General features: G+C 39.3%; 1 protein-coding gene across 1 annotated transcript in view; it reads right to left on the bottom strand.

Moving 5' to 3' along the window:
- Positions 1 to 12,198, bottom strand: part of Erc2 (ELKS/RAB6-interacting/CAST family member 2) — a 681,609-nt gene that overhangs the window by 266,698 nt on the left and 402,713 nt on the right. Inside the window, 1 exon segment of the mRNA XM_042054009.1 lies at positions 8,968 to 9,003. Within this exon segment, the coding sequence (XP_041909943.1) occupies positions 8,968 to 9,003 (36 nt within the window).

Consider the following 12,198-nt stretch of genomic DNA (forward strand, 5'->3'; position numbering starts at 1 on the left):
GGAGGGTCTCTCACTCTAACACTCTAGTAGGAGTGGAGCAGGCAGCTTGCTGCTGGTGCTCTTTCCCCTCGGGCAGCACAACCACAGATGCAGCGTCTAACCTGTCCTGAGTCGGGGAGTGTTTACCCCTAACATACATCTAAATAAATTCTTTGGAACCTCTCTCAGACTCTCAGGGTTTCTCAGTACATCTGGCACCAAATGTTGTTTTGGTTTTTTACAGGATCCCATAGAGATATCATTGCCCCCAAGACAGCTGGAAATAATTCTAAGAAAATGACGCCTCCTCTCCCAACAGATGGGAGGAATAGGTTTTGGTTTTTCTCAGGGTTGGTTATAAGTTATTATAGGGTTGGGGGCAGAATAATAAATAATAGTAGACTCAGGAATCTCATTTGGTGCAGAAGAAAGGGGAATAGATAGGACAGTATAATATAGTAGATTAGTATATCTACTTGTAAACGATTTTAGCAACTACTAGTTTTAGACAATTTACACTGTATATTTGATACATATTTAAAATTATTTTTGTATTCCTGTCAAAGATAATTTTTTATTGATACAAATTCAAAATTATATTTGTCATATTGTGTATGTTCGTATTTCTGTTTACAATATTTTTGTACACAAACGTAAAATTATTTTTGTCATATTGTATGTATGTTTCTACTCCTACTTAAAATATTTTGTATATTGATACAAATTAAGGATATTTTTCTCATATTGTACTACACATTTCTACCTCTGATCAAGATTTTATATATATATATATATATATATATATATACAATTTTGAGGCCATTGTCCCAATGCTCACATCTGTTTAAAGACTGTTTATTTTTGTAATGTGAAGCTTTAGTCTTTAAACTACATAAGTTATTAAGAATTACAGGTTAATTACCCCATCACAACCATCAGACCCTGAAAGCTACAAATCCCATCCTGCCCCCAAACTCACCTATACCCCCCATCCTCATTGGACTATGAAACACAGCCTGCAAATACTACAAGAGGTAAGTGACCAGTCACCTAGCAGGACACCCAACTCTCTAAGCCCTCCATACCAGGGCAAAACCTTGGGCCCCTCCCCACTTGCCTCTGCTTCTCTAGCTAGCCAGCAGGAGAATTGCCTGCAGGTAGGCTGCTCCAATACCCCCATGATGTGGGAGAGTCTTCTGTTTGAGTTGATTTCATTGGCTAATAAAGAAACTGCCTGGCCCATTTGATAGACCGCCCCTTAGGTGGGTGGAGTAGACAGAACAGGAAGAGGAAGTGAGGTAGAAGGATCAGTAAGATGCCACGCCTCTCCTAAGTTAGGCAGACTGCCGTGCCTCTCCTCAGAGAGAGAGGCCAGACGCGATGAAGCTCCAGCCCAAGATGGACATACGCTAGAATCTTTCCGGTAGGACACCACTTCGTGGTGCTACACAGATTATTAGAAATGGGTTAAAGCAAGATGTGAGTAAGAGGCTGAAAATAATGGGCCAGGCAGTATTTAAAAGAATACAGTTTCCGTGTAATTATTTTGGGGCATAAGCTAGCCGGCAGCCGGGAGCCTGGCGGGATGAAAAGCAGGCCTGCCCGCCGAGCTCCACACTACAGAATAGCGCCCATGTGGACAACTGAATCCACAGAAAGCTTGAGAAAGCTTGGGAAAGAATAGAGTAAAGCATGGCTTCTTGGTAGCAGCAATTTCTCGGGTCTGAACATGTGTTTTTCAGTTTTCAGCCGTAGCAGGAAAAAAGCTGTGCTGTTTTAAAATGCCAGCTTTCTGGACCATCCTGCCAGGGCAAACTCTGACTCTTTCAAGCAGGCGGTCCTGACTATGGAGCTTTTGATTGTTGTTTAACACTGTTGCAGCTTGCTTGCTGGCAGGGACCTTGAACTGCCACAGAGTTGTGTGATAAACATGGCTACAGCGGGTACCTCTGCCATGAGGCTGGAAAGCTAAGGAATGGGCTGTATCCAGCTGCCAAAGTCACGGCTTTAGTCCTATCGATATTGTTTGGTAAATTAAAGGCTCGTGTGGTCAGAAAAAGATATATAGTAAAGATAGATTCAAAGATGAAGAAAAACTCTAAATGGTTTACTATGTGTTAAAAATCTATGCAGGCTAAAGGTTAAAGTTCTTAAAAGTAAGAAAAAGGAAGTAGTTTGTTGTGGTAGTACACACCTTTAATCCCAACACTTGGGAGGCAGAGGTATATTGACCTCTGTGACTTCAAGGTGTGGTAGCACACGCCTTTAATCCCAATGCCTGGGAGGCAGAGACAGACAGATCTCTGTGAGTTAAAGGTGTTGTAGCACACACCTTTAATCCCAGCATTTGGGAAGCAGAGACTGTGGATCTCAGTGAGTTCAAGGACAGCCTGGTTTACAGAGTTATTCCAGGATGAAGATATACAGAGAACCCGTCTAAAAAAATAAAAGTAAAAATAAACAAAATAGTAAAGGTAAAAATAAAGCTGCACAAAGATGGAAAATACACAGAGAATCTTGATACTGTATACTATTATGCTCTTTTTGAATTGTTTGAATACTGAGGAAGAAGCAACAGCTGCTAAAAGATATTTGTTTATAAATGCTGCTGAACTAATCCAAGAAAGATATTTTGAAAATACCTTGACTTCAGAATTTGGATCTAAGGATATGATACTTTGGAAAAGAGATTCTTCTTTTGTTTTTACAGAAAATGAGACCCTATGGATTGCATCTATCCCAATATGGTATGATAGACCACGCCCTCCAGAAAGGTTGCTGTGAACACCTTCAAAAAATTACTTTACCCAACTGCCGACTGAGATGAACCTGGCACACAGGTTATACCATGAAAGACCTAAATAACAGCGCCCCCACTCAGCAGGAAACAGTTTGGAGAGAAAAAACTGCGCCCATTTTCCCAAATATTGTTTATAAATGTTCTTTTACATTTAAAGGAGGATATGATATAGATATGAATAATTTGCATGGATATGGATTTTGCTTTAGTGATTTAAAATTAAGGTTAATTTTGTTATATGTATTTCTGATACTGATTAAGGTATGATTGTGTTGTTCATTTAAAAATGTAATGTGTAATTAAGAAATAAAGGTTGTTAATGGATAATCATCGATAATAGTAAAGTTTATAGTCATGTAAGTTAGATTTTCTAGATATATAGAGATATATTTAAGTTAAATAGGCATTCTTCATATCTTTCAAAGACTATGGAATATGGCATTTAAAATGTTTTAATAACTTAGGGCTTTTCATGACAATGAGACACATCTGCTCCTGGCAGCACCAGCTACCTCAAGAGGAAGATGGGCATCGAAGAGGCTACTTATGGAGTTTGATAGCCATTTGGGCAAGAAACTGCTCTTGCCTGAACTATTGCATAAACTGGACACAGAGAACCCTCAGAGAGATGACTGCTGAACTTGCCTATAGATGAGATGATCTTTTGGGGTTCCTGATTCAAGAAAAAGTCTGCGAGACATTCTGAAGGACACAGCAGATACTGACTGAACTACCTTTGAAATTTCCTGCTTCATGGAAATGTCTCTGGATACTATGGGCCTGAAGGCTGAAGATGGATGCCCCAACAGTACAAAGGAACTTTGGGTGACTGTCCAGGCAGCGAGATGTCTCTGTCATTTCTAGAGTTTTGTAAGTTGCTTAGTTCTTATTTACTTAGGTAATATTATATCCTTCTGGAGTCTTTGATGGAGTTGAAGAATGGATAGATAGTTAAAGTTTTCCTTTGTTATGATAAAAGATAAAATGGATATAATATTGTAACTAATTCTTACTTGATAACTATTTTGTTATATGTAATTTTACTATGTTAAAGTTAAAGCCTTTCTTTTATTGTTTAAACAGAAAAAGGGGAAATGATGTGGGAGAGTCTTCTGTTTGAGTTGATTTCATTGGCTAATAAAGAAACTGCCTGGCCCATTTGATAGACCGCCCCTTAGGTGGGTGGAGTAGACAGAACAGGAAGAGGAAGTGAGGTAGAAGGATCAGTAAGATGCCACGCCTCTCCTAAGTTAGGCAGACTGCCGTGCCTCTCCTCAGAGAGAGAGGCCAGACGCGATGAAGCTCCAGCCCAAGATGGACGTATACTAGAATCTACCTGGTAAGGCACCACTTTGTGGTGCTACACAGATTATTAGATATGGGTTAGTCAAGATGTGAGTAAGAGGCTGAAACTAATGAGCCAGGCAGTATTTAAAAGAATACAGTTTCCGTGTAATTATTTCGGGGCATAAGCTAGCAGGCAGCCAGGAGCAGGGCAGGGCGAAAAGCAGGCCTGCCCAAAGCCCTTACTACACCCCCATCCCATTCATTGGACCCCAAAAGCTACAAATCCTACTCTGCACCCAAACTTGCCTATACCCCCCTTCCCGCAACCTCAGTGAAACTCTAAAACACAGCCTGCTACTATACAGAGAGGACCAACAGGTGAGTCCCCAGCCACCCGGCAGGACACCCCACTCTATAGGCCCTTCATACTGGGGCAAAACCCCTTCCCCCTCCAGGACCTGCTTTGGCTTCTCTAGCCAGTCAGCAGGTGAGTTTCCTGCAGGTAGGCTGCACCAAAACCCCTGTGACACAGACAGTGACAGTACAGAGCAGACCAAGAACAGTTCCCAAGATACAGACATTTACTGCAAGGATTGAACCAAGATGCAAAGACAATGCTGGCATCAGCTGAAGGAAGAGATGAGTTGGTACCCATGTACAAATTCATCCAACAACCTAAAAAGCAACCAGAACCCAGTGATCAAACAATAGGAAGACTTGGCCATCCTAACCCAGAAGAAACAGAAGAAAACGATTTTAAACGCAATGTTATGAAGATGATGGAGACCTTTAAAGAGGAAATGAAAAGTTCCCTTAAAGAAATGGAGGAAGGGCTGGAGAGATGGCTCAGAGGTTAAGAGCACTGATTGCTCTTTAAAAGGTACTGAATTCAATTCCCAGCAACCACACGCTGGTTCACAACCATCCAAAAGGAGATCTGATGTCCTCTTCTGTCATGCAGACAAGCATATATTAAATAAAATAAATCTTTAAAAAATAAAAGAAAAAAGAAATGGAGGAAAAGATAAACAAAAATGGAAGAAATTAATAAATTTCAAAAAGAAACTCAAAAAAACCAAGAAAAAGCCATCAAACGGGTGAAGCAAACAGTTCAAAACTTCAAGTCTAAAATAGAGGCAATACAAAAAATACAAATCAAGAATATTCTGGATATAGAAAATCTGGGTAAATGAACGGGAACAACAGAGGCAAGCATAACCAACAGAAAACAAGAGATGGAAGACAGAATGTCAGGGATTGAAGATACTATAAAGGAAATAGATTCATTGGTCAAAGAAAACATTAAATTTACAAAAAGCTTAACACAAAATATCCAGGAAATCTGGGACACCATGAAAAGAATAGGGATAAAAGAAGGACAAGAATTTCAGCTCGAAAACACAGGAAATATATTCAACAAAATCATAGAAGAAATTCTTCCCAACCTAAAGAAGTATATTCTTATGAACGTACAAGAAGCTTACAGAACACCAAATAAATTGGATCAAAAAATCCCCTTGCCATAAAATAATCAAAACACAAAACATATATAAATAAATAAAGAATATTAAGAGCTGCAAAGTAAAAAGGTCAAGTAACATATAAAGGTAGACCTATCAGAATTGTGCCCGACTTCTCAGTGGAAACCATGAAAGCCAGAACCTGGGCAGATGTGCTACAAACACTAAGAGACCATGAATGCAAGCATAGACAAAGGTTTCAATCAACATCAGTGGATAAAACAAAATATATTCCATGACAAAATCATACTTAAGCAATACCTATCCCCAAATACAGCCCTACAGAAAGTACTAGAAGGAAAACCCCAACCCAAAAAAGATAACTGCACCTACAAAAACACAGGCAACAGATAACCTCATACCAACAAAACCCCCAAAAGAGAAAGACACACACTATCACTGAAAAATAACTGGTCATTAATATCTCTTAATATCAATGCACCTATAAAAAGACACAGGCTAAGAGAATGGTTACAAAAGCAGGATCCAACCTTCTGCTGTATACAAGAAACACACCTAAACCTCAAAGACTGACATTACCTCAGAGCAAAGGATTAAGAAAATATTTCCCAATCAAATGGACCTAAGAAATAAGTAGGTGCAACTGTCCTAATATCTAACAAAAGAGATGTCAAACTGAAATCAATCAAAAAAGATGGAGAAGAATACTTCATACTCATAACAGGAACAATCCATCAAAATGAAGTCTCAATCCTGAACATCTGTAAAAGAAACATTACTAAAGCTTAAATTGCACATCAAACCCCACACACTAATAGTAGGAGACTTCAACACCCCACTCTTCCCAATGGACAGGGCAACCAGACAGAAACCTAACAGAGACATAAGAGAACTAACAGATATCATGACTCAAATGGAATTAACAGACATCTACAGAACATTCTACCCAAACACAAAAGAATAGACCTTCTTCACAACACCTCATGGAACCGTCTCTAAAACTGACCACATTCTCAGTAACAAAGCAAACCTCAAGAGTTACAAAAAAAATTGGAGTAACTACCTGTATCTTATCAGATCATCATGGTTTAAAATTAGAATTCAACAGCAACACTAATTTCAGAAAGCCCACAAACATATGGAAATTAAACAGTGCTGTACTAAACCATCCATGGGTCAAGGAAAAAATAAAGAAAGAAATCGAAGACTTTCTAAAATTCAACAAAAATAAAGGCACAACATACTCAAACCTATGGGACACTATGAAAGCAGTGCTAAGAGGAAAGTTCATAGTACTAAATCCCCACATAAGGAAAGTAGAGAAAGCTCACACTAGTTATTTAACAGCAAAACTGGAAAGCTCTAGAACAAAAAGAAGCAGACTCACCCAGGAGGAGTAAAAGACAGGAAATAACTGAGGGCTGAAATCAATAAAATAGAAACAAAGAAAACAATACAAAGAATCAATGAAACAAAGCAGGTTCTATGAGAAAAATCAACAAGATAGACAAGCCCTTATCCAAACTAATCAAACGGCAGAGAACATCTAAATTAACAAATTTAGAAATGAAAAGCGGGGGAGACAGGGAAAGAAGAGGAAGAGATGAAAACGGGTAGCCTCCTCCACACAAAGGTGCCCAGCGAGGGAATGTACACGCATGTGCATTCCTCCTGCTTACATTCTAAGAGAGCTATCCCCTGGCTTTTTTTCATCTCCGATATCCTTCTTTATTCTTTCAATACCAAGGATATATAATATATTATTTTTAAAACTAGGAGAAACTCAGTCATTTTTTTCAAGCTATTAAGGGTTGAAAACCCATCAAGCTGCATTCCTATCAGACCAAAAAAGAACTGGATCCTGAGAATACCTGCAGACAGGGGAAGAAAATAGAACTGGCTCTATTCCCCAGATGCCAAACCATTTGGGTAGTTTAACTAATCTGGGGAAGAACACCAGTCTATGGCTTTGAATTAGTCACTGAAAAGCCCGCAAAGTTCCTTTTGAATAGCAGAGGTCTGGCCCTGGATGGAAGGTTAAGGGGAAGTTGAGGATGCCATGTTATTAAGTCATTTCGTCTTTGATGCTACCTACTCTGACAAGGACTAGTGAACTCCAGCTTATGTCTGATCATATCCCAGCTATAAAACACAGCAATCCCTCTATGTTTCAGACACACAAAGCACGACCAATTTGCATTCTCTTCTTGTCCCTAACTTGTAAATTAAAAAAAAAAAATTGTTCTAGAAACATTCACAAGAAAACATGCATTTTTATTAGGGTGAGTCTTCAAACTTCTAGATATTCTGATTTGGTTGGGGGCATCTTTCTTCACCTCTCACTATATCTATTCAAATGTTAAGGGAAAGAAAACTTGGGCAGTTTGTCCATTTGTTTTTGCTACTCTGCTAAAATCCATATGTGGGATGTTCCAGCAGGGCATTGGGGAGTGTGTCTACAAATATATATATGATGGGTAAAACGAAGGGTCCAGGTAGAATCTACTAAACACATCTAGGCATCTTGCCCATCACCCTGTAGGCAGGCAGAGCATGCTTAACAAATAAAACTGTGTTGACTGAATTGCTTCCTTGACGCATGGTATTTCTTTTATCTGTGATGGGGATTGATAAATAGAAGATAATTAGAGGGCATTGCTGGTCACACTTGACAAGTGACACATCCTAGTCACCTCCATTCAATACACCTGCCACTAAGTCAGTCTGGTGACAAGACAAAATGTCTTCCCCTTCCTTCCTACCTACCTACCTTCCTTCCTTCCCTCCATTTTAAACAAACTAGAGAAACACGTTTTGCACGAATGTCATTAGAATAAAGAACTAGCGGTGACATCCAAACTATTTTATTAATTTTGAACTGGTTACCTGCCTTTCAGACTTCATTAAACTAAATTCAGAATTGCTACGGTGTGTTACTAGCAGACTGTATTAGGGCTGCTGACTTTTTATTATTGTTGGGCACGTATCAGTCCCCATGAGCACAGCCCAGATTTTAAAGCTAAAGCCAGCTTAACATTTAGTTCAGAGATGCAGCGCACACGAGCTGCTGGCTGTTCTGCAAATGCTATCCCTGTGGCCCAGGGAAGCCTGTGCTTAAAGCATCTCACCAGCAATTCTATAAGCCTGCATCCTTGGCTGATTTGTTTTGTTTTGTAGTCTAAGAGTTGAAGTTAGGAAGAAGGTAATATCAAAGCTGGCCAAATTTCCTTAGTCTCTCAGTTTTTAAATTTTTGAAAGAAATGGCACTAGTTCTGTGCAGATCATTTCTGTTGACAGAGTGGAAATGGGAAGGGCCTGATTTCATTTTGGACACTTCCCCAGCGTGACACACTGTCACGTGGGCTCAGTGGATCCTCATGCTTTGATATGTTACAGCGGGGACTTTTGGAAATGACTTACTGGGTTGTACATTTGATTGAACAACTGCTCAGCTTGCTACATGGCAAAGGTGGGGAGGCATTGCAGCGCAGACAGGGAAAGAAGGAGAGACCCAGAAAAACAGCATTATTAGCTCAGCAAACCCAGGGCTCGCACAGACGAGCTGGTCTTCAAAAAAGAAGAGATTTCAGTTTCTAAACATTCCACAGTGGAAGTGAAAGGCTCTAGGGGAACGCAAATGTTGACTTTGGCTCCTAGAAAAGAATAGCTGAAACAAGAAATTTAAGGTTTGTGTTCCTTTCCCTCTCTTGAGTTAAATGCCCATGAAATAAAGAAAACGGTCCACTTCTGATGACACATGAAGTGCTGGCCTCCAACAATGAATCAGAAGGAGTGCTTCTGGCCAAGCCCACAATTTATTACCTGAACTTCAAAGATGATAATAATAAAAGATTAATTAAATCTTATCATTGAATTTATAGCTCTTCTCTGGAAGTACCAGAAGCCTACAGTTTCTATCTGGTGTCTACATTAAATGGAGGTTAGGAAGCAGCAGGCTAACAGTAGGGACACATCAGAAAGCAGGGCAACACCACACTGATTTAAAGGAGCAAAGGAAAATTCAAGTCTGGAAAAAAAGTAAAGGGAACCACAACACAGTGTTGCCTGTTACCAATTTCTCCTGTCTCAGTTATGAAAGATAGCCTGTAACGTTCCAAGGGCTTTAGAGTATATATAGGCTCCCATTAAATTTGTGCACAGTTAGATGTCAGAAATATTACTGTAAATAGTATTCTCAACTTGCGTTTATTAAATATCTACACATTAATTTGAGGCTCAAGATTGAGGTCTTGGAGGTGCAATACGAGGGTAACTATTAATTGGTACTAGACTGAGACACTCCTTTGAAGACAGGACACCTGTTTCTTCAACTGGAGGATAGTTGCATGCTTTTTAAGAAAAGTCTCACAAAGCATGGTATCAATCAGAAAACTGAAAAGAGTAGAAGGCATGGCACTTGGGGGTCTATGTCTTCTCAGGAGTTCCTAAAGACACAGGTCAGTTAACCTCTATAGCTTGAACCTCAAAAAAAATCATTCAATAGATGATGCAATCCATACATCAATAAGTAGGTTCTTCTCACTCCCTGGATAACTAACATTGGCGGATAGATTTAATTATTATGCACACTAGTAATTATGCTTACCTGGTTAGCATTGTTTAATGAACTCTCTAAAATCAGTAGGATTTCCTCACACGTGAGCATCTGATTGTCATTTCTAAGAGTTTCAGATAGAATTCACATAATCCCTTTTCTGTATAGAAGCATTTTTATCCTAAAATATTTGAAGGAATCATAAACCCTACATGAAAAAGTGTTAAAAATGACTATGTATGCAAACTCCTCCACAAATTTGTATGTAAAAAAAATAGCTTACTTTAGGCATGCATTATTAGTAGGATAAAAAGCTAAATCCCAAAGTGGATTCCATTGTTGCTGGCAGAAAAATATTCTTTTCAACTATATGCTACTAATATATGGATTTTATGAACAGAAAGGACCTGGACCATCACAAATCTTGAGCAAAATACTATTGGGAAAAGTCCATGGTATATTTATGATACAAAATAATTATATTTTCAGCTTTTATTTAGTAAATCTATTTAATCCACAAGTCACTAATCTTTTCATTTAAAAGGTGCTGAGGGCCCTCTTTTAAGCTTTTAGAGTTGCTTTTTTTCTTTGAGGAAAGAATGTGTCCATATGTATATCCATACACTGTAGGCTTGTGTTTTCAAGTATTTCATATAGACCTCTTTTCTCTCTAAGATGATGGATACTTGAGGTATTAATGAAACCATCAGCAGAAACTAGAGACTACTGAAGAAAACAAAAACAAAAACCACTTCAACCCTAAAGTTAAGTCAATACTGGAGAGCCAAATGAACAATGTGGCATCTACTGGTGAGACATAAAATATTTAGGTTATCACAACCTTTTTAAGTTCACTAAACCATATAAAGGTTATGTACTCAGAAATAAGTTCTCTTTTCATGAATTATATAATTCCCTTACGGTGAGACAACTCTATGTGTCACTTCAGGGCTGGTGACGGTGTAGAAAACTAAAATGTCATCAACTACCACACCAAAATGTTACAGGACTTGGACTGTGAATGTCAGTAAGTGGTGACGCCTGGGAGTCTGGGAAAAAGTATGTTGCCAGTGAGTGGCCTGCTGGGCAAACCCCAGAGGAACCTAAGCAAAGTAGGCTGAACTGCAAAGATGCAGATTCAGTCAAGAATCAAGTCATAGACATGGAAACTCCAGCAACAACGTGTGGACTGCTTCTCTTTGTTCCTAGAGGATTTCAAAGACCAATGCTGAGCTCTATGGACAAAGGGCAGACACCAAGCACACATGCACAGCTATCCTAGTGTGGAGCCTTGGTCTCCGTGACAGCGCAGCAGAGTTGATACAGGTGCACTCCAGGCTCTGGGTGTGTCTGAGATTCTCCTACTCGGCACACCATGGGTGAGATAAGATGGTACAGCAGCCATTTCCCTTCGCTATCGTGTTGTGGGGGAGCATGTTTTATCACCACTAAGCTCTCTTATTAAGTAGAAAGCATGGTGTATCATAGAGCACAATGTAAATATTTAGAAAATAGTTCATACACCAAATGCATCCATAGCCACCTAAATACCTTTAGATGGGCAATTTAAACGTTTTCATTTACTAGTCCAGATTTCTGTTTAACTAAATACTACTTAAAATGAGGGAGATATTAAGAATGCCTTTATTTTTCCATGCCTCTGTGTTTGGGGGGTTGTATGCATGTGTACATGGCTGTGTGCACCAGTACAGACATGTATCAAGCAGAGATAAATATCAGTGCCTCCCTCAGCTGCTCCTCCACCTTTTATTTCTTGACATAATATCTCTTATTAACCTGGAGCTCACCAATTAAGTAAACTGGGAAGCTGAAGATTCTGGAGATCTACTCATCTCTGCTGGCCTGGAGTAGGAATACAGGAGAACACCACGCCTGTTTTTCTTACATGGGAACTGGGGATAGGAGCCGATCACTTTACCCACCAGCCCTCTCTACAGCCATGCTCAATGCTGCTTCTGAATCTTAGTGAGGGGACTTTCTTAGTGTGCAATTTCACCTGGTGACTTTCTAAAGTCCCTACGTGGTAAGTCTGGAATAGTCACATTTCCGTTTTAGTTTGCGTAAGTTCATCAAAA

Source organism: Arvicola amphibius, chromosome 12, assembly GCF_903992535.2.
Source record: "Arvicola amphibius chromosome 12, mArvAmp1.2, whole genome shotgun sequence".
Classification (NCBI taxonomy): domain Eukaryota; kingdom Metazoa; phylum Chordata; class Mammalia; order Rodentia; family Cricetidae; genus Arvicola; species Arvicola amphibius.